Below are 22,815 nucleotides of genomic sequence, written 5' to 3' on the forward strand. Positions count from 1 at the left end.
GCACAGTTCCACACAGTGGTGCTCCCAGTAGCGGACAAGATTGTTTGCATTTTACCAGCTCTATCATCTGTAACCTTTGCCAGTTGTATCTCAGTCTGCAATTGCCTGTCTGCGTCTGATCATCACTATCACACCAGACTTCCTCAAAGCTCCTCCCGTCTCGTGCCATTATTGTATAGCACTCTGAGCCGAATACCTCAGCACACAATACAGAGCCCAGTAGAGAAATAGCATTGAGTTACTTTGTGAAAGAGATGGGTGGAGCCAGTCTGAAAAGGGAACCTGGACATTATTTGAACAGTTGACAGCTGAAAGTGAATTATATAAACCTAAAGAAACGGGGCCAGGAAAATCTTACCTTTTCCGAGACCAGGAAAACCACCTCCACTGAGGCTGTTTTTAAAGGTCAGGAGCTGAACTGTTCCATTAGCCTCGGATTCTGACTGCTCCCAGTGTATGGTCTCTCTGCTGTTTCCATTCTCCCTGATAAACAATGACTGATTGACATCAGAATTACCTCTTGCTTTAGTGTCAGGGGAAAAAGAAACTGACATTCGGCCAAACATTCCATTCATTTTTGACAGATCTACCGAACGATCCAAATTCACACGCTTTCCTCAATCCCTGCTATCCTTATCCCTCAATCCGTCCTCTTCGTTTCCCTCAATCCCTCCTCTTCGTATCCCTCAATTCCTCCTATCCATATCCCTCAATCCCTCCTCTCCGGATCCCTCAATCCCTTCTATCCATATCTCTCAATCCCTCCTCTCCGGATCCCTCAATCCCTTCTATCCATATCTCTCAATCCCTCCTATCCATATCCCTCAATCCCTTCTATCCATATCTCGCAATCCCTCCTATCCATATCCCTCAATCCCTCCTATCCATATCCCTCAATCCCTCCTCTCCGGATCCCTCAATCCCTCCTATCCATATCCTTCAATCCCTCCTATCCATATCCCTCAATCCCTCCTCTCCGGATCCCTCAATCCCTCCTCTTCGTGTCCCTCAATCCCTCCTCTCCGTATTCCTCAATCCCTCCTCTTCGTTTCCCTCAATCCCTCCTCTTCGTATCCTTCAATCCCTCCTATCCATATCCCTCAATCCCTCCTCTCCGGATCCCTGAATCCCTCCTCTTCGTGTCCCTCAATCCCTCCTCTCCGTATTCCTCAATCCCTCCTCTTCGTTTCCCTCAATCCCTCCTCTTCGTATCCCTCAATCACTCCTATCCATATCCCTCAATCCCTCCTATCCATATCCCTCAATCCCTCCTCTCCGGATCCCTCAATCCCTCCTATCCATATCCCGCAATCCCTCCTATCCATATCCCTCAATCCCTCCTCTCCGGATCCCTCAATCCCTCCTCCTCGTATCCCTCTATCCCTCCTATCCATATCCCTCAATCCCTCCTATCTATATCCCTCAATCCCTCCTCTCCGGATCCCTCAATCCCTCCTATCCATATCCCTCAATCCCTCCTATCCATATCCCTCAATCCCTCCTCTCCGGATCCCTCAATCCCTCCTCTTCGTGTCCCTCAATCCCTCCTCTCCATACCCCTCAATCCCTCCTCTCCGGATCCCTCAATCCCTCCTATCCATATCCTTCAATCCCTCCTATCCATATCCCTCAATCCCTCCTCTCCGGATCCCTCAATCCCTCCTCTTCGTGTCCCTCAATCCCTCCTCTCCGTATTCCTCAATCCCTCCTCTTCGTTTCCCTCAATCCCTCCTCTTCGTATCCCTCCTATCCATATCTTTCAATCCCTCCTATCCATAATCCCTCAATCCCTCCTATCCATATCCCTCAATCCCTCCTCTTCGTGTCCCTCAATCCCTCCTCTCCGTATTCCTCAATCCCTCCTCTTCGTTTCCCTCAATCCCTCCTCTTCGTATCCCTCCTATCCATATCATTCAATCCCTCCTATCCATAATCCCTCAATCCCTCCTCTCCGGATCCCTCAATCCCTCCTATCCATATCCCTCAATCCCTCTTCTCCGGATCCCTCAATCCCTCCTCCTCGTATCCCTCTATCCCTCCTATCCATATCCCTCAATCCCTCCTATCTATATCCCTCAATCCCTCCTCTCCGGATACCTCAATCACTCCTATCCATATCCCTCAATCCCTCCTATCCATATCCCTCAATCCCTCCTCTCCGGATCACTCAATCCCTCCTATCCATATCCCTCAATCCCTCCTCTCCAAATCCCTCAATCCCTCCTCTCCGGATCCCTCAATCCCTCCTATTCATATCCTTCAATCCCTCCTATCCATATCCCTCAATCCCTCCTCTCCGGATCCCTCAATCCCTCCTCTTCGTGTCCCTCAATCCCTCCTCTCCGTATTCCTCAATCCCTCCTCTTCGTTTCCCTCAATCCCTCCTCTTCGTATCCCTCAATCCCTCCTATCCATAACCCTCAATCCCGCCTATCCATATCCCTCCTCTCCGGATCCCTGAATGTCTCCTCTTCGTGTCCCTCAATCCCTCCTGCCCGTATCCCTCAATCCCTCCTCTTCGTATCCTACAATCCCTCCTCTTTGTATCCTCAATCCCTCCTATCGCTATCCCTCAATCCCTCCTCTCCGGATCCCTCAATCCCTCCTCTTCATATCCCTCAATCCCTCTTCTTCGTATCCCTCAATCCCTCCTCTCCGGATCCCTCAATCCCTCCTCTTCATATCCCTCAATCCCTCTTCTTCGTATCCCTCAATTCCTCCTATCCATATCCCTCAATCCCTCCTCTCCAGATCCCTCAATCCCTCCTCTTTGTATCCTCAATCGCTCCTATCCATATCCCTCAATCCCTCCTCTTCGTATCCCTCAATCCCTCCTCTTCGTATCCCTCAATTCCTCCTATCCATATCCCTCAATCCATCCTCTCCAGATCCCTCAATCCCTCATCTTCGTATCCCTCAATCCCTCCTATCCATATCCCTCAATCCCTCCTCTCCGGTTCCCTCAATCCCTCATCTTCGTGTCCCTCAATCCCTCCTCGCCGTATCCCTCAATCCCACTCTTCGTGTCCCTCAATCCCTCCTCACTGTTATCCTCAATCCCTCCTCTCTGTATCCCTCAATCCCTCCTCACTGTTATCTTCAATCCTTCCTCACTGTTACCCTCAATCCCTCCTCACTGTTACCCTCAATCCTTCCTCACTGTTACCCTCAATCACTCCTCACTGTTATCCTCAGTCCCTCCTCTCTGTTATCCTCAATCCCTCCTCACTGTTATCCTCAGTCGGTCCTCACTGTTATCCTCAATCCCTCCTCACTGTTACCCTCAATCCCTCCTCACTGTTATCCTCAGTCCCTCCTCACTGTTATCCTCAATCCCTCCTCACTGTTATCCTCAATCCCTCCTCACTGTTATCCTCAATCCCTCCTCACTGTTATACTCAATCCCTCCTCACTATTACCCTCAATCTCTCTGCACCGTTATCCTCAATCCCTCCTCACTATTACCCTCAATTCCTCTTCAATGTTACCCTCAATCTCTCCTCTTCGTGTTCCTCAATCCCTCCTCTTCGTATTCCTCAATCCCTCCTCACAGTTATCCTCAAACCCTCTTCACTGTTACCCTCAATCCCTCCTCACTGTTACCCTCAATCCCTCTTCACTGTTACCCTCAATCCCTCCGCACTGTTACCCTCAATCCCTCTTCACTGTTACCCTAAATCCCTCCTCACTGTTACCCTCAGTCACTCCTCACTGGTATCCTCAGTCCCTCCTCACTGTTACCCGCAGTCACTCCTCACTGTTATCCTCAGTCCCTCCTCACTGTTACCCTCAATCCCTCCTCACTGTTATCCTCAGTCCCTCCTCACTGTTATCCTCAAACCCTCCTCACTGTTATCCTCAGTCGCTCCTCACTGTTATCCTCAATCCCTCCTCACTGTTACCCTCAATCCCTCCTCACTGTTATCCTCAGTCCCTCCTCACTGTTATCCTCAATCCCTCCTCACTGTTATCCTCAATCCCTCCTCACTGTTATCCTCAATCCCTCCTCACTGTTATACTCAATCCCTCCTCACTATTACCCTCAATCTCTCTGCACCGTTATCCTCAATCCCTCCTCACTATTACCCTCAATTCCTCTTCAATGTTACCCTCAATCTCTTCTCTTCGTGTTCCTCAATCCCTCCTCTTCGTATTCCTCAATCCCTCCTCACAGTTATCCTCAAACCCTCTTCACTGTTACCCTCAATCCCTCCTCACTGTTACCCTCAATCCCTCTTCACTGTTACCCTCAATCCCTCCGCACTGTTACCCTCAATCCCTCTTCACTGTTACCCTAAATCTCTCCTCACTGTTACCCTCAGTCACTCCTCACTGGTATCCTCAGTCCCTCCTCACTGTTACCCTCAGTCACTCCTCACTGTTATCCTCAGTCCCTCCTCACGGTTATCCTCAGTCCCTCCTCAGTTATCCTCAGTCCCTCCTCAATGTTATCCTCAATCCCACCTCACTGTGTCCCTCAATCCCTCCTCACTGTTATCCTCAATCCCTCCTCACTGTTACCCTTAATCCCTCCTCTTCGTGTTCCTCAATCCCTCCTCTTCGTATTACTCCATCCCTCCTCTCCGTATCCCTCAATCCCTCCTCTCCATATTCCTCAATCCCTCCTCACTGTTATCCTCAGTCCCTCCTCACTGTTACCCTCAATCCTTGCTCACTGTTACCCTCAGTCCCTTCTCACTGTTATCCTCAGTCCCTCCTCACTGTTATCCTCAGTCCCTCCTCATTGTTATCCTCAGTCCCTCTTCATTGTTATCCTCAATCCCTCCTCACTGTTTCCCTCAATCCCTCCTCACTGTTACCCTCAGTACCTCCTCACTGTTATCCTCAATCCCTCCTCACTGTTATCCTCAGTGCCTCCTCACTGTTATCCTCATTCCCTCCTCACTGTTATCCTCAATCCCTCCTCACTGCTATCCTCAATCCCTCCTCACTGTTATCCTCAATCCCTCCTCACTGTTATCCTCAACCCCTCCTCACTGTTATCCTCAATCCCTCCTCACTGTTATCCTCAATCCCTCCTCACTGTTATCCTCAATCCCTCCTCACTGTTAGCCTCAATCCCTCCTCACTGTTACCTCAGTCCCTCCTCACTGCTATCCTCAATCCCTCCTCACTGTTATCCTCAAACCCTGCTCACTGTTATCCTCAATCCCTCCTCACTGTTATCCTCAGTCCCTCCTCACTGTTATCCTCAATCCCTCCTCACTGTTACCCTCAATCCCTCCTCACTGTTATCCTCAGTCCCTCCTCACTGTTACCCTCAATCCCTCCTCACTGTTATCCTCAATCCCTCCTCACTGTTACCCTCAATCCCTCCTCACTGTTATCCTCAACCCCTCCTCACTGTTATCCTCAATCCCTCCTCACTGTTATCCTCAATCCCTCCTCACTGTTATCCTCAATCCCTCCTCACTGTTATCCTAAATACCTCCTCACTGTTATCCTCACTCCCTCCTCACTGTTATCCTCAATCCCTCCTCACTGTTATCCTCAACCCCTCCTCACTGTTATCCTCAATTCCTCCTCATTGTTATCCTCAATCCCTCCTCACTGTTATCCTCAATCCCTCCTCACTGTTATCCTCAATCCCTCCTCACAGTTATCCTCAACCCTTCCTCACTGTTATTCTCAATCCCTCCTCACTGTTACCATCAATCCCTCCTCACTGTTACCCTCAATCCCTCCTCACTGTTACCCTCAATCCCTCCTCACTGTTACCCTCAGTCCTTCCTCACTGTTATCCTCAATCCCTCCTCACTGTTACCCTCAGTCCCTCCTCAATGTTATCCTCAATCCCTCCTCACTGTTACCCTCAGTCCCTCCTCACTGTTATCCTCAATCCCTCCTCACTGTTATCCTCAATCCCTCCTCACTGTTATCCTCAATCCCTCCTCACTGTTATCCTCAATCCCTCCTCACTGTTACCCTCAATCCCTCCTCATTGTTACCATCAATCCCTCCTCACTGTTTTCCTCAATCCCTCCTCACTGTTACCCTCAGTCCCTCCTCATTGTTATCCTCAGTCCCTCTTCATTGTTATCCTCAATCCCTCCTCACTGTTTCCCTCAATCCCTCCTCACTGTTACCCTCAGTACCTCCTCACTGTTATCCTCAATCCCTCCTCACTGTTATCCTCAGTGCCTCCTCACTGTTATCCTCATTCCCTCCTCACTGTTATCCTCAATCCCTCCTCACTGCTATCCTCAATCCCTCCTCACTGTTATCCTCAATCCCTCCTCACTGTTATCCTCAACCCCTCCTCACTGTTATCCTCAATCCCTCCTCACTGTTATCCTCAATCCCTCCTCACTGTTATCCTCAATCCCTCCTCACTGTTAGCCTCAATCCCTCCTCACTGTTACCTCAGTCCCTCCTCACTGCTATCCTCAATCCCTCCTCACTGTTATCCTCAAACCCTGCTCACTGCTATCCTCAATCCCTCCTCACTGTTATCCTCAGTCCCTCCTCACTGTTATCCTCAATCCCTCCTCACTGTTACCCTCAATCCCTCCTCACTGTTATCCTCAGTCCCTCCTCACTGTTACCCTCAATCCCTCCTCACTGTTATCCTCAATCCCGCCTCACCATATCCCTCAATCCCTCCTCACTGTTATCCTCAGTCCCTCCTCACTGTTACCCTCAATCCTTGCTCACTGTTACCCTCAGTCCCTTCTCACTGTTATCCTCAGTCCCTCCTCACTGTTATCCTCAGTCCCTCCTCATTGTTATCCTCAGTCCCTCTTCATTGTTATCCTCAATCCCTCCTCGCTGTTTCCCTCAATCCCTCCTCACTGTTACCCTCAGTACCTCCTCACTGTTATCCTCAATCCCTCCTCACTGTTATCCTCAGTGCCTCCTCACTGTTATCCTCATTCCCTCCTCACTGTTATCCTCAATCCCTCCTCACTGCTATCCTCAATCCCTCCTCACTGTTATCCTCAATCCCTCCTCACTGTTATCCTCAACCCCTCCTCACTGTTATCCTCAATCCCTCCTCACTGTTATCCTCAATCCCTCCTCACTGTTATCCTCAATCCCTCCTCACTGTTAGCCTCAATCCCTCCTCACTGTTACCTCAGTCCCTCCTCACTGCTATCCTCAATCCCTCCTCACTGTTATCCTCAAACCCTGCTCACTGTTATCCTCAATCCCTCCTCACTGTTATCCTCAGTCCCTCCTCACTGTTATCCTCAATCCCTCCTCACTGTTACCCTCAATCCCTCCTCACTGTTATCCTCAGTCCCTCCTCACTGTTACCCTCAATCCCTCCTCACTGTTATCCTCAATCCCTCCTCACTGTTACCCTCAATCCCTCCTCACTGTTATCCTCAACCCCTCCTCACTGTTATCCTCAATCCCTCCTCACTGTTATCCTCAATCCCTCCTCACTGTTATCCTCAATCCCTCCTCACTGTTATCCTAAATACCTCCTCACTGTTATCCTCACTCCCTCCTCACTGTTATCCTCAATCCCTCCTCACTGTTATCCTCAACCCCTCCTCACTGTTATCCTCAATTCCTCCTCACTGTTATCCTCAATCCCTCCTCACTGTTATCCTCAATCCCTCCTCACTGTTATCCTCAATCCCTCCTCACAGTTATCCTCAACCCTTCCTCACTGTTATTCTCAATCCCTCCTCACTGTTACCATCAATCCCTCCTCACTGTTACCCTCAATCCCTCCTCACTGTTACCCTCAATCCCTCCTCACTGTTACCCTCAGTCCTTCCTCACTGTTATCCTCAATCCCTCCTCACTGTTACCCTCAGTCCCTCCTCAATGTTATCCTCAATCCCTCCTCACTGTTACCCTCAGTCCCTCCTCACTGTTATCCTCAATCCCTCCTCACTGTTATCCTCAATCCCTCCTCACTGTTATCCTCAATCCCTCCTCACTGTTATCCTCAATCCCTCCTCACTGTTACCCTCAATCCCTCCTCATTGTTACCATCAATCCCTCCTCACTGTTTTCCTCAATCCCTCCTCACTGTTACCCTCAGTCCCTCCTCACTGTTACCCTCAGTCCCTGCTCACTGCTATCCTCAATCCCTCCGCACTGTTACCCTCAATCCCTACTCACTGTTATCCTCAATCCCTCCTCACTGTTACCCTTAGTCGCTCCACTGTTACCCTCAGTCCCTCCTCACTGTTATCCTCAATCCCTCCTCACTGTTACCCTCAATCCCTCCTCACTGTTATCCTCAATCCCTCCTCACTGTTACCCTTAGTACCTCCACTGTTACCCTCAGTCCCTCCTCACTGTTATCCTCAATCCCTCCCCTTCGTATTCCTCAATCCCTCCTCACTGTTACCCTCAATCCCTCCTCACTGTTACCCTCAGTCCCTCCTCACTGTTACCCTCAATCCCTCCTCACTGTTACCCTTAGTCCCTCCACTGTTACCCTCAGTCCCTCCTCATGGTTATCCTCAATCCCTCGTGAAGGTTGCCCTCAATCCTTTCTCACAGTTATCCTCAAACCCTCCTCACTGTTACCCTCAATCCCTCTTCACTGTTACCCTCAATCCCTCCTCTTCGTATTCCTCAATCCCTCCTCTCCGTATCCCTCAATCCCTCCTCACTGTTATCCTCAGTGCCTCCTCACTGTTACCCTCAATCCCTCCTCACTGTTACCCTCAGTCACTCCTCACTGTTATCCTCAGTCCCTCCTCACTGTTATCCTCAGTCCCTCCTCAGTTATCCTCAGTCCCTCCTCACTGTTATCCTCAATCCCTCCTCACTGTTTCACTCAATCCCTCCTCACTGTTATCCTCAATCCCTCCTCACTGTTACCCTCAATCCCTCCTCTTCGTATTCCTCAATCCCTCCTCTTCGTATTCCTCAATCCCTCCTCTCCGTATCCCTCAATCCCTCCTCTTGATATCCCTCAATCCCTCCTCGCTGTTATCCTCAGTCCCTCCTCACTGTTATCCTAAATCACTCCTCAGTGTTACCCTCAATCCCTCCTCACTGTTACCTCAGTCCCTCCTCACTGTTACCCTCAATCCCTCTTCACTGTTACCCTCAATCCCTCCTCTTCGTATTCCTCAATCCCTCCTCTCCGTATCCCTCAATCCCTCCTCACTGTTATCCTCAGTGCCTCCTCACTGTTACCCTCAATCCCTCCACACTGTTACCCTCAGTCACTCCTCACTGTTATCCTCAATCCCTCCTCACTGTTATCCTCAGTCCCTCCTCAGTTATCCTCAGTCCCTCCTCACTGTTATCCTCAATCCCTCCTCACTGTTTCACTCAATCCCTCCTCACTGTTATCCTCAATCCCTCCTCACTGTTACCCTCAATCCCTCCTCTTCGTATTCCTCAATCCCTCCTCTTCGTATTCCTCAATCCCTCCTCTCCGTATCCCTCAATCCCTCCTCTCGATATCTCTCAATCCCTCCTCGCTGTTATCCTCAGTCCCTCCTCACTGTTATCCTAAATCGCTCCTCAGTGTTACCCTCAATCCCTCCTCACTGTTACCTCAGTCCCTCCTCACTGTTATCCTCAGTCCCGCCTCACTGTTATCCTCAGTCCCTCCTCACTGTTATCCTCAGTCCCTCTTCACTGTTATCCTCAATCCCTCCTCACTGTTATCCTCAGTCCCTCCTCACTGTTATCCTCAGTCCCTCCTCAGTTATCCTCAGTCCCTCCTCACTGTTATCCTCAATCCCTCCTCACTGTTTCCCTCAATCCCTCCTCACTGTTATCCTTAATCCCTCCTCACTGTTACCCTCAATCCCTCCTCTTCGTGTTCCTCAATCCCTCCTCTTCGTATTCCTCAATCCCTCCTCTCCGTATCCCTCAATCCCTCCTCTCGATATCCCTCAATCCCTCCTCGCTGTTATCCTCAGTCCCTCCTCACTGTTATCCTAAATCGCTCCTCACTGTTACCTCAGTCCCTCCTCACTGTTATCCTCAGTCCCTCCTCACTGTTATCCTCAGTCCCTCTTCACTGTTATCCTCAGTCCCTCCTCACTGTTATCCTAAATCGCACCTCAGTGTTACCCTCAATCCCTCCTCACTGTTATCCTCAGTCCCTTCTCACTGTTATCCTCAATCCCTCCTCACTGTTACCCTCAGTCCCTCCTCACTGTTACCCTCAATCCCTCCTCACTGTTATCCTCAGTCCCTCCTCACTGTTATCCTAAATCCCTCCTCAGTGTTACCCTCAATCCCTCCTCACTGTTACCCTCAGTCCCTCGTCACTGTTATCCTCAGTCCCTCCTCACTGTTATCCTCAGTCCCTCCTCACTGTAATCCTCAGTCCCTCTTCACTGTTATCCTCAATCCCTCCTCACTGTTTCACTCAATCCCTCCTCACTGTTACCCTCAATCCCTCCTCACTGTTATCCTCAATCCCTCCTGACTGTTGCCCTCAATCCCTCCTCACTGTTACCCTCAATCCCTCCTCACTGTTATCCTCAATCCTTCCTCACTGTTACCCTCAATCCCTCCTCACTGTTATCCTCAATCCCTCTTCACTGTTATCCTCAATCCCTCCTCACTGTTTCACTCAATCCCTCCTCACTGTTACCCTCAATCCCTCCTCACTGTTATCCTCAATCCCTCCTCACTGTTATCCTCAGTTCCTCCTCACTGTTACCCTCAATCCCTCCTCGCTGTTATCCTCAGTCCCTCCTCACTGTTATCCTAAATCGCTCCTCAGTGTTACCCTCAATCCCTCCTCACTGTTACCCTCAGTCCCTCCTCACTGTTATCCTCAGTCCATCCTCAGTTATCCTCAGTCCCTCCTCACTGTTATCCTAAATCGCTCCTCAGTGTTACCCTCAATCCCTACTCACTGTTACCCTCAGTCCCTCCTCACTGTTATCCTCAATCCCTCCTCACTGTTACCCTCAATCCCTCCTCACTGTTTCACTCAATCCCTCCTCACTGTTACCCTCAATCCCTCCTCACTGTTATCCTCAATCCCTCCTCACTGTTATCCTCAGTTCCTTCTCACTGTTACCCTCAATCCCTCCTCGCTGTTATCCTCAGTCCCTCCTCACTGTTATCCTAAATCGCTCCTCAGTGTTACCCTCAATCCCTCCTCACTGTTACCCTCAGTCCCTCCTCACTGTTATCCTCAGTCCCTCCTCACTGTTATCCTCAGTCCCTCCTCACTGTTATCCTCAGTCCCTCTTCACTGTTATCCTCAATCCCTCCTCACTGTTATCCTCAACCCCTCCTGACTGTTGCCCTCAATCCCTCCTCACTGTTACCCTCAATCCCTCCTCACTGTTATCCTCAATCCCTCCTGACTGTTGCCCTCAATCCCTCCTCACTGTTACCCTCAATCCCTCCTCACTGTTACCCTCAGTTCCTCCTCACTGTTGCCCTCAATCCCTCCTCACTGTTACCCTCAATCCCTCCTCACTGTTACCCTCAGTTCCTCCTGACTGTTATCCTCAATCCCTCCTGACTGTTGCCCTCAATCCCTCCTCACTGTTACCCTCAGTTCCTCCTGACTGTTATCCTCAATCCCTCCTCACTGTTATCCTCAATCCCTCCTGACTGTTTGTTGCCCTCAATCCCTCCTCACTGATACCCTCAATCCCTCCTGACTGTTATCCTCAGTTCCTCCTGACTGTTGCCCTCAATCCCTCCTCACTGTTACCCTCAATCCCTCCTGACTGTTGCCCTCAATCCCTCCTCACTGTTACACTCAATCCCTCCTGACTGTTGCCCTCAATCCCTCCTCACTGTTATCCTCAATCCCCCTTCACCATTGTCCTGAGCCCTCAATCGCCATTCGCTTCAGCAGGAAGGGAGCCAATGTGAAGGCTGAGACATGTCTCTGGGATACATTTGTTTCGCGGTCTTATTGGACTAATAATTCAGCGTAGCACTTTCACCATGGCAACTGGAGAATTTGTGCTTGGTTTAATTTTTAAAAATCTGGTAGTAAAACGCTTGATAAAAGTAAGACTCTATATCCATTCAATAGCCTTTATAACCACAATCTTTAAAGTCAATGTCTGAGAAGATATCACGAAGAAACCTTATCCCGTTTCCCTGTAACTTTGAGAACCCAATTGAAACTATGAGATCGTCATAAACACCCAACTGGTTCATTGCTGTCCGAGGGGACAGGAAGCGGCAGTCTTTAATAATCCGTGCCTAAATGTGATGCTAGTCAACTCTTAACTGATCTATGAATTGGTCTGTCAATCTATTCATTTGTATCAAAACTGAGGAATAAATCCTGGCTGTGCCTGTGACGCTCACATATGGAGAATGAATTAAAATCTCCATTCATCTGTTTCAATTTCCAGATCTTTGCCAAGGTTTTCAGCCATGATGCGCTGGAATGTTACCTTCCCAAGATCCAGCAAGCTATCCAGGATGGTATCCGAGAGTGGAGCAGCAGCGTGGAACCCATCACAGTTTACCAGGAGGCCAAGAAACTGACATTCCGCATTGCAGTCCGCGTCTTACTGGGATTCCGCATTTCCGAGGCTGAGTTAGACATCCTGTCTGAGAGTTTTGAACAACTTGTCGCCAATCTCTTCTCCTTGCCTCTCGACTTTCCATTTAGTGGTTACAGGAAGGTGGGTAATTTGACGTGGAAAGTAACTTAATGGTTGGGTTTCGCCGTCAAGATTGATTGAATCTGGATTAATGTTAATCCAGCTCTCTCACACTGTCACTCAGTAACCCCACTCCCCCAGCACCCTGTGTTACTGACTGTGTCTCTACTGATGTTAATCCAGCTCCCTCACACTGTCACTCAGTAACCCCCCCGCCAGCACCCTGTGTTACTGACTGTGTCTCTACTGATGTTAATCCAGCTCCCTCACACTGTCACTCAGTAACCCCTCTCCCCAAGCACCCTGTGTTACTGACTGTATCTCTACTGATGTTAATCCAGCTCCCTCACACTGTTACTCAGTAACCGCTCTCCCCCAGCACCCTGTGTTACTGACTGTATCTCTACTGATGTTAATCCAGCTCCCTCACACTGTCACTCAGTAACCCCTCTCCCCCAGCACCGTGTTACTGACTGTATCTCTACTGATGTTAATCCCGCTCCCTCACACTGTCACTCAGTAACCGCTCTCCCCCAGCACCCTGTGTTACTGACTGTATCTCTACTGATGTTAATCCAGCTCCCTCACACTGTCACTCTGTGACCCCTCTCCCCCAGCACCCTGTGTTATTGACTGTATCTCTACTCATGTTAATCCAGCTCCCTCACACTGTCACTCAGCAACCCCTCTCCCCCAACACCCTGTGTTACTGACTGTATCTGTACTGATGTTAATCCAGCTCCCTCACACTGTCACTCAGTAACCACTCTCCCCCAGCACCCTGTGTTACTGACTGTATCTCTACTGATGTTAATCCAGCTCCCTCACACTGTCACTCTGTGACCCCTCTCCCCCAGCACCCTGTGTTATTGACTGTATCGCTACTCATGTTAATCCAGCTCCCTCACACTGTCACTCAGCAACCCCTCTCCCCCAACACCCTGTGTTACTGACTGTATCTGTACTGATGTTAATCCAGCTCCCTCACACTGTCACTCAGTAATCCCTCCCCCAACCCTGTGTTACTGACTGTATCTCGACTGATGTTAATCCAGCTCCCTCACACTGTCACTCAGTAACCCCTCTCCCCCAGCACCCTGTGTTACTGACTGTATCTCTACTGTTGTTAATCCAGCTCCCTCACACTGTCACTCAGTAACCCCTCTCCCCCAACACCCTGTGTTACTGACTGTATCTCTACTGATGTTAATCCAGCTCCCTCACACTGTCACTCAGTAACCCCTCTCCCCCAGCACCCTGTGTTACTGACTGTATCTCTACTGATGTTAATCCAGCTCCCTCACACTGTCACTCAGTAACCCCTATCCCCCAGCACCCTGTGTTACTGACTGTATCTCTACTGATGTTAATCCAGCTCCCTCACACTGTCACTCAGTAACCCCTCCCCCCAGCACCCTGTGTTACTGACTGTATCTCTACTGTTGTTAATCCAGCTCCCTCACACTGTCACTCAGTAACCCCTCTCCCCCAACACCCTGTGTTACTGACTGTATCTCTACTGATGTTAATCCAGCTCCCTCACACTGTCACTCAGTGACCCCTCTCCCCCAGCACCCTGTGTTACTGACTGTATCTCTACTGATGTTAATCCAGCTCCCTCACACTGTCTCTCTCTGTCATTATTTGGATTGAATGTAAAAGTCCAAGAGAGAGATTTTATTACTGGGTGAGGGTAATGTAATTGGTTATTGTTTGTTCTGTTGTCCAAAAGGGGCTGACTTCAAATGCATTCTGGAACGATTGCATCGCACTGTCTGCTCTCTCTCTCTCTCCGCTTTCTCTCTCCCTCTCTCATGGTAGTCACAGCAGGACTGAGTTTAGATTGATATCAATCCTACCACCAGGTTCCGAAGAAGGTGTTAGCCCCTAGTTGCCTCTCTTGTTGTTTGTGAGATGTGAAAAGTCACTCAGGTGCAGGTGGAGCTGTCCGGTGACCACTGGCGATGGGCTGACGTTTCTGGAGCTCATCCAGAATGTTGCTGCCCATCTCTTTACTTGCACCAAGCCCGGCTCATCGCTGACTTCCCTCAGTTCCTAGTCAAGCAAACATCTTGGATATAAAATACGCCTAGTTCTTTACAAATCCCTCTCCGGTCTCACCCTTTCCTGTTGCTGGGACATCCTCCAGCCCCGCAGCCCTTTGCGATCAAAAACATGCAGCGGAATTCTCCGTCGGCGGGATTTTCCGCTCCGCCGGCAACGCACCCACGCCCCGCGGGTTGACCACAATGGCAAATCCCATTGTCCCGGCTGCCGGAACAGAGGACCCCGCTGCCGGCGAGGGCGTGCGCTGCGCGGGAGAACGTGGCTGGCGGGCTGGAGAATCCCACCCAGAAAATCTCAGCAGGTCTGACAGCATCTGTGGAGAGAGAGAAGGGAGCTAACGTTTCGAGTCTGGGTGATTCTTCGTCAAAGCTGGAGGGGATGCAAATGGGGCCAGATTTATACTGTTGTGAGAGGGGGCGGAGGGGGGTGGTGTAGATAGGAGGCCAGCGGAGATTGAGATCACTTTGAGATCTCTGCCCTCCTCCAATTCCCTCGCTCTCTCATAAGAACTAGGAGCAGGAGTAGGCCATCTGGCCCCTCGAGCCTGCTCCGCCATTCAATGAGATCATGGCTGATATTTTGTGGACTCAGCTCCACTTTCCGGCCCGAACACCATAACCCTTAATCCCTTTATTCTTCAAAAAACTATCTATCTTTATCTTAAAAACATTTAATGAAGGAGCCTCTACTGCTTCACTGGGCAAGGAATTCCATAGATTCACAACCCTTTGGGTGAAGAAGTTCCTCCTAAGCTCAGTCCTAAATCTACTTCCCCCTTATTTTGAGGGTACGCTCCATAGTTCTGCTTTCACCCCATCTCATCCCACCATCTCTGGCACATCGCTCATTTCCTTGCTCCACCTACGGTGGCCGTGCATTCAGCTGCTGAGGCCCGAAGCTCTCGAATTCCCTCCATGAACCCTCGGCCCCACCCTTTCATTTTTTAAATATGAATTTAGAGTACCCAATTAATTTTTTCCAATTAAGGGGCAATTTAGCGTGGCCAATCCACCTACCCTGCACATCTTTGGGTTGTGGGGGCAAAACCCATGCAGACACGGGGAGAATGTGCAAACTCCACACGGACAGCGACCCAGAGCAGGGATCGAACCTGGGACCTCGGCGCCATGAGGCTGCAGTGCGAACCCACTGCGCCACCGTGCTGCCCGCAACCCTGCCCTTTAAAAGGCTCCTTAAAACCTTTGTCAAGCTTATAGTTTATCACCTCATAGGTTTCAATATTTGGTTTGATAGCAGCTTCTGTGGATCAATGTGGGATGTTTATTATGTCAAAGACCCTGTGTATATACAAGTTGTTTTTGAATGATGTACAATGGGGTTTTGGCCTGACCAATAAAGATTGAATTGTATCTTCATCTCTTGGTTGCTGCAGGGTATGCAAGCCCGGGACAACCTTCATAAATACCTGGAAAAAGCCATCAGTGAGAAACTACAGTGCAAACAGGATAAAGATTACTCAGATGCGTTGGACATTCTGATAGACAGCGCACGGGAGCACGGGAAAGAACTCACCATGCAGGAACTGAAGGTAATTAACTCTTTCAATCCTCACACCCACCCAAAAAGCCTTTATCAATAAACTGTTGGTTGGCAACAGAACCAGTGTCCATAGGAAGAGGAACAGGCTGGGGTGGTCTATTTCTCCACTGGAGACAGTGCGTCCGGTCCAGGGTAGACAGAGAGGGAGGCTGGTGGAGGTTAGTGAGGAGAAACATTTTCTAGAGATGACAGCAGGGTTGAATAGCGAACCCGTGAACAAGGCGGAACGTTCTGGAGTTTTACTCGTTTGCCTTTAAGGGTTTGGCGAGTTATTCTGCACAAGTCTCCCCGAGGCAGATAAAATGGAGTAGAGTTGGCTTGGTGAGAATGTGATTCCCACTGTCTTTCTTGTGCCATTATTACATTATCAGTTGGTGACCTATTACACTGTGGGTGGGGGGGGGGGTGCAAGAGAGGGTTCACATTGGGCGCGTCTCTTTTTTTCAGCACTGCCTCCTAACTGGGGCTGGTGTGAATAATCACAGATCAAATAGTCAAAACATTTCCATTTGGTTCGGCCGAACGGGGCGGCTCGGTAGCACAGTGGTTAGCACTGTTGCTTCACAGCTCCAGGGTCCCGCTTTCGATATAAATCCCATAACCATGTGGGAGAGAACGTCTTTGCAGCAAAATACATCAAATTCTTTGATAAGGGATGTCGTTGAAACAGTGGAGTGAGGGCAGCGCGGTGGCGCAGTGGTTAGCACTGCTGCCTCATGGCGCCGAGGTCACAGGTTCGATCCCGGCTCTGGGTCACTGTCCGTGTGGAGTTTGCACATTCTCCCCGTGTTTGCGTGGGTTCCGCCCCCACAACCCAAAGATGTGCCGAGTAGGTGGATTGGCCACGCTAAATTGCCCCTTAATTGGAAAAAATCAATTGGGTACTCTAAATTTATTTAAAAAAAAGAAAAAGTGGAGTATTGAAGGGATAGGGGGAGTGAGCAGGGAGTGGGAATAGACTGGGTGGAGTATTGAAGGGATAGGGGAGAGGGAGCAGGGAGTGGGATTAGACTGGGAGGAGTATTGAAGGGTAAAGGGAGAGTGAGCAGGGAGTGGGGTTAGACTGGGTGGCGTATTGAAGGGATAGGGGAGAGAGAGCAGGTAGTGGGGTTAGACTGCGTGGAGTATTGAAGGGATAGGAGAGAGTGAGCAGGGAGTGGGATTAGACTGGGTGGAGTATTGAAGGGATAGGGGAGAGTGAGCAGGGAGTGGGATTAGACTGGGTGGAGTATTGAAGGGATGGGGAGAGAGAGCAGGGAGTGGGATTAGACTGGATGGAGTATTGAAGGGATGAGGGAGTGACCAGGAAGTGGGATTAGACTCGGTGGAGTATTGAAGGGATAGGGGAGAGAGAGCAGGGAGTGGGATTAGACTAGGTGGAGTATTGAAGGGATAGGGGGAGTGAGCAGGGAGTGGGATTAGACTGGGTGGAGTATTGAAGGGATAGGAGAGAGAGAGCAGGAAGTGGGATTAGACTAGGTGGAGTATTGAAGGGATAGGGGAGAGAGAGCAGGGAGTGGGATTAGACTGGGTGGAGGATTGAACGGATGGGGGAGTGAGCAGGGAGTGGGATTAGACTTGGTGGAGTATTGAAGGGATAGGGGAGAGAGCAGGGAGTGGGATTAGACTAGGTGGAGTATTGAAGGGATAGGGGGAGAGAGCAGGGAGTGGGATTAAACTGGGCGGAGTATTGAAGGGATCGGGGAGATGGAGCAGGGAGTGGGATTAGACTCGATGGAGTATTGAAGGGATAGAGGAGAGGGAGCAGGGAGTGGGATTAGACTGGGCGGAGTATTGAAGGGATAGGGGAGAGAGAGCAGGGAGTGGGATTAGACTGGGCGGAGTATTGAAGTGATAGAGGAGAGAGAGCAGGGAGTGGGACTAGACTGGGTGGAGTATTGAAGGGATAGAGGAGAGAGAGCAGGGAGTGGGATTAGACTGGGTGGAGTATTGAAGGGATAGGGGAGAGAGAGCAGGGAGTGGGACTAGACTGGGTGGAGTATTGAAGGGATAGAGGAGAGAGAGCAGGGAGTGGGATTAGACTGGGTGGAGTATTGAATGGATGGGGAGAGGGAGCAGGGAGTGGGATTAGACTGGGCGGAGTATTGAAGGGTTAGGGGAGAGAGAGCAGGGAGTAGGATTAGACTGGGTGGAGTATTGAAGGGATAGGGGAGAGAGAGCAGGGAGTGGGATTAGACTGGGTGGAGTATTGAAGGGATATGGGAGAGTGAGCAGGGAGTGGGATTAGGCTGGGCGGAGTATTGAAGGGATAGGGGGGATTGAGCAGGGAGTGGGATTAGACTGGGTGGAGTATTGAAGGGATAGGGGAGAGAGGGCAGGGAGTAGGATTAGACTGGGTGGAGTATTGAAGGGATAGGGGAGAGAGAGCAGGGAGTGGGATGAGACTGGGCGGAATATTGAAGGGATAAGGGAGAGTGAGCAGGGAGTGGGATTAGGCTGGGCGGAATATTGATGGGATAGGGGAAAGGGAGCAGGGAGTGGGATTTTACTGGGCGGAGTATTGAAGGGATAGGGGGGAGTGAGCTGGGAGTGGGGTTAGACTGGGCGGAGTATTGAAGGGATAGGGGAGAGGGAGCTGGGAGTGGGATTAGACTGGGTGGAGTATAGAAGGGATAGGGGGGAGTGAGCAGGGAGTGGGGTTAGACTGGGCGGGGTATTGAAGGGATAGGGGGAGTGAGCAGGGAGTGGGACTAGACTGGGCAGAGTATTGAAGGGATAGGCGACAGTGAGCAGGGAGTGGGATTAGACTGGGCGGAGTATTGAAGGGATAGGGGAGAGAGAGTAGGGAGTGGGATTAGACTGGGTGGAGTATTGAAGGGATAGAGGAGAGAGAGCAGGGAGTGGGATTAGACTGGGTGGAGTATTGAAGGGATGGGGAGAGTGAGCAGGGAGTGGGATTAGACTGGGCGGATTATTGAAGGGATAGGGGAGAGAGAGCAGGGAGTAGGATTAGACTGGGTGGAGTATTGAAGGGATAGGGGAGAGAGAGCAGGGAGTGGGATTAGACTGGGCGGAGTATTGAAGGGATAAGGGAGAGTGAGCAGGGAGTGGGATTAGACTGGGCGGAGTATTGAAGGGATAGGGGGGAGTGAGCAGGGAGTGGGATTAGACTGGGTGGAGTATTGAAGGGATAGGCGACAGTGAGTGGGATTAGACTGGGCGGATTATTGAAGGGATAGGGGAGAGTGAGCAGGGTGTGGGGTTAGACTGGGTGGAGTATTGAAGGGATAGGGGGGAGTGAGCAGGGAGTGGGGTTGGACTGTGTGGAGTATTGAAGGGACAGGGGAGAGTGAGCAGGGAGTGGGATTAGACTGGGTGGAGTATTGCAGGGATAGGGGGAGTGAGCAGGGAGTGGGATTAGACTGGGTGGAGTATTGAAGGGATAGGGGAAAGGGAGCAGGGAGTGGGGTTAGACTGGGCGGAGTATTGAAGGGATAGGGGAGAGGGAGCTGGGAGTGGGATTAGTCTGGGTGGAGTATTGAAGGGATAGGGGGGAGTGAGCAGGGAGTGGGGTTAGACTGGACGGAGTATTGAAGGGATAGGGGGAGTGAGCTGGGAGTGGTATTAGTCTGGGTGGAGTATTGAAGGGATAAGGGGGAGTGAGCAGGGAGTGGGACTAGGCTGGGCAGAGTATTGAAGCGATAGGCGACAGTGAGCAGGGAGTGGGATTAGACTGGGCGGAGTATTGAAGGGATAGAGGCGAGAGAGTAGGGAGTGGGATTAGACTGGGTGGAGTATTGAAGGGATAGGGGAGAGGGAGCAGGGAGTGGGATTAGACTGGGTGGAGTATTCAAGGGATAGGGGAGAGGGAGCAGGGAGTGGGGTTAGACTGGGTGGAGTATTGAAGGGATAGGGGGGAGTGAGCAGGAAGTGGGATTAGACTAGGTGGAGTATTGAAGGGATAGGGGGAGAGAGTAGGGAGTGGGATTAGACTGGGTGGAGTATTGAAGGGATAGGGGAGAGAGAGCAGGGAGTGGGATTTTACTGGGCGGAGTATTGGAGGGATAGGGGGAGTGAGCAGGATGTGGGATTAGACTGGGTGGAGTATTGAAGGGATAGGGGAGAGGGAGCTGGGAGTGGGATTAGACTGGGTGGAGTATTGAAGGCATAGGGGGAGTGAGCAAGATGTGGGATTAGACTGGGTGGAGTATTGAAGGGAAGTTCTCTGATAAAGAATTACCGGGCTGTGATAAAACGTTGATAGTCAATAAGGGCATCAGGGGTCTCACGATACATGGAGTTAAAGTGTAGCTCGGCCACAATGTAAGTGAATGGGAGGATTGGCTAGAGGCATTGAACGCCCGGCTCCTCTTCCTGTCGTTGTGAATGGGGCCTCCATCAGTTTGAGATGTGGATCTTGGATTTGATTTATTTGGATTTGATTTGTTGTCACGTGTACCGAGGTACAGTATAAAGTATTGTTCTGCGTACAGTCCAGACAGATTGTTCCCTACATGAAAAAAAAAGCGCAGGACAAACACAAATACACAATGTGAATACACAGACGTAGACATCGGCTGAAGCATACGGAGTGTAGTACTACTCAGTAGGGAAGATGTGTGAAGAGGTCAGTTCAATCTATAAGAGGGTCATTCAGCAGGGAAGAAGCTGGTTTTTGAATCTGTTAGTGCGTATTCTCAGACTTTATTTATCTTCTGCCCGATGGAAGAGGTTGGAAGAGTGAATAACCTGGGTGGAGGGGTCTTTGATTATGCTGCCCACTTTCCCAAGGCAGCGGGAGGTGTCGACAGAGTCAATGGGAGGCACTTTCGTTTGATGGACTGGGCTGTGTTCACGACTCTGTAATTTCTTGCGGTCTTGGGCCGAGCAGTTGCCATATCAGGCTGTGATTCAGCGATGCTTTCTGTGGTATCTTCAATAATAGAACATAGAACATACAGTGCAGATAGAGGACATTTGGCCCATCAAGTCTCCTAACCTTGACCCCATCTAACCTTTTTGGACACTGAGGGCAATTTAGCATGGCCAATCCACCTAACCTGCACGTCTTTGGACTGTGGTAGGAAACTGGAGCACCCGACGGAAACCCACGCAGACATGGGGAGAATGTGCAGATACCGCACAGACAGTGACCAAGCAGGGAATCAAACCTGGTACTCTGGTGCTGTGAAGCCACAGTGTTAACCACTATGCTACTGTGCTGCCATATCTCTCTTAAGCCCACTCACAGTGTCATAATATCCACTCATGTATATAATGAGATGCAGACAGGCAGTGATTGACACACAGGATGACCAGTAAGCACACAACACAGTGCAGCCAATCACCAGACAGGGCACTACCACTATAAAGCCAGAGGGCACTAGGTTTCCCGCTCTCTCGGGACCCAGCCACTGAGACAGTCAGAGTCCACGAGCTAGCAAGTGCAGACACCATGCGGTAGCTAGTAAGTCTGGTCAGGCTACTACGAGGTCTCCAGTCAGTTCAGTATCGTGTCGACCCACAGCTGAATATGTATATCAGTTCTATCGTTGAATAAAACAGTGTTGGATCTTCTCCAGTGTTAGACGCCTGTTTCTAGCTTCCCTGCATTGAGTGCAGTCCACATCGAACCAACCTGCCTAACACATCAGTCAGCACCTTGCATCTTGCCAATGATGACTGTGCTGGAAGAAGATCCTCACACCATGTTTCTGAATATTTGGGTGGCACAGCTGCCTCATGGTGGCGAGCACATGGGCTCGATCCTGGCCCCGGGTCACTGTCTGTGTGGAATTTGCACATTCTCCCCATGTCTACGTGGGTTTCACCCCCATAACACTACTGGGTAGGCGGATGGCCATGCTAAATGGCCCCTTCATTGTAAACAAAATTTAAAAACGATTCTAAATATTTAATTCTTCTGCTGCTGGAAAGGCTGAGAGATGAGCAGCAAAATGATGAAGGATTCAACAGGGTCAACGTAGAGAAAATGTTCCTGCTCCCAAAACTGGGAATTATAAATGTAACATGAAAACAGAAAGTGCGGGAAAAACTCAGCGGGTCTGGCAACCTTTGGCGAGAGAAACAGAACTAATGCCTCAAGTCCAATGTGATCTTCTCTGGATTCTTCTTCAACTCTGAATTGGACTCATATTGGACTCTGAACGTTATCTCTGTCCCTCTCTCCACAGCTGCCCTGTCAAACGTCTTCAGAATCTTGTAAATTTTAACAAGCGCACCTGTCATTCTTCTGAACTCAAGGGGGCGCCGCTTAGATCCAATCCATTCAACTTCTCATCATAGACCAAACCTTGGTTGTAAATTCAATGTTGTTCTCTGTGCCCCCCCCTCCAGGAATCCACAGTGGAGCTGATCTTTGCTGCCTTCGCGACAACCTCTAGCGCGACGACATCGCTGATCCTCCAGCTCCTGCAGCACCCAGCGGTACTGGAGAAATTGAGGGAGGAGCTGAGGCATCACGGGATCCTTCACAATGGCTGCAAGTGCGAGGAAACCCCCAGGATGGACACGGTGGTGCGCCTCAAGTACCTGGACTGCGTCATCAAGGAGGTCCTGCGTTTGCTTCCGCCTGTCTCAGGCGGCTACCGGACAGCACTGCAGACGTTCGAGTTGGACGTAAGTGCAAGTCAAACTCTCGCCTTGAAAAGGCCTCGCA

General features: G+C 50.3%; 1 protein-coding gene across 1 annotated transcript in view; it reads left to right on the forward strand.

Moving 5' to 3' along the window:
* Positions 1-22,815, forward strand: part of cyp26b1 (cytochrome P450, family 26, subfamily b, polypeptide 1) — a 250,366-nt gene that overhangs the window by 221,767 nt on the left and 5,784 nt on the right. Inside the window, exons 4-6 of the mRNA XM_072497739.1 lie at positions 12,294-12,569; positions 16,009-16,164; positions 22,494-22,775. Coding sequence (XP_072353840.1) covers positions 12,294-12,569; positions 16,009-16,164; positions 22,494-22,775 — 714 coding nt within the window. The remainder of the gene's footprint in view (positions 1-12,293; positions 12,570-16,008; positions 16,165-22,493; positions 22,776-22,815) is intronic.

The sequence above is a fragment of the Scyliorhinus torazame genome, chromosome 3 (genome assembly GCF_047496885.1).
Source record: "Scyliorhinus torazame isolate Kashiwa2021f chromosome 3, sScyTor2.1, whole genome shotgun sequence".
NCBI classification, from domain to species: Eukaryota; Metazoa; Chordata; class Chondrichthyes; order Carcharhiniformes; family Scyliorhinidae; genus Scyliorhinus; species Scyliorhinus torazame.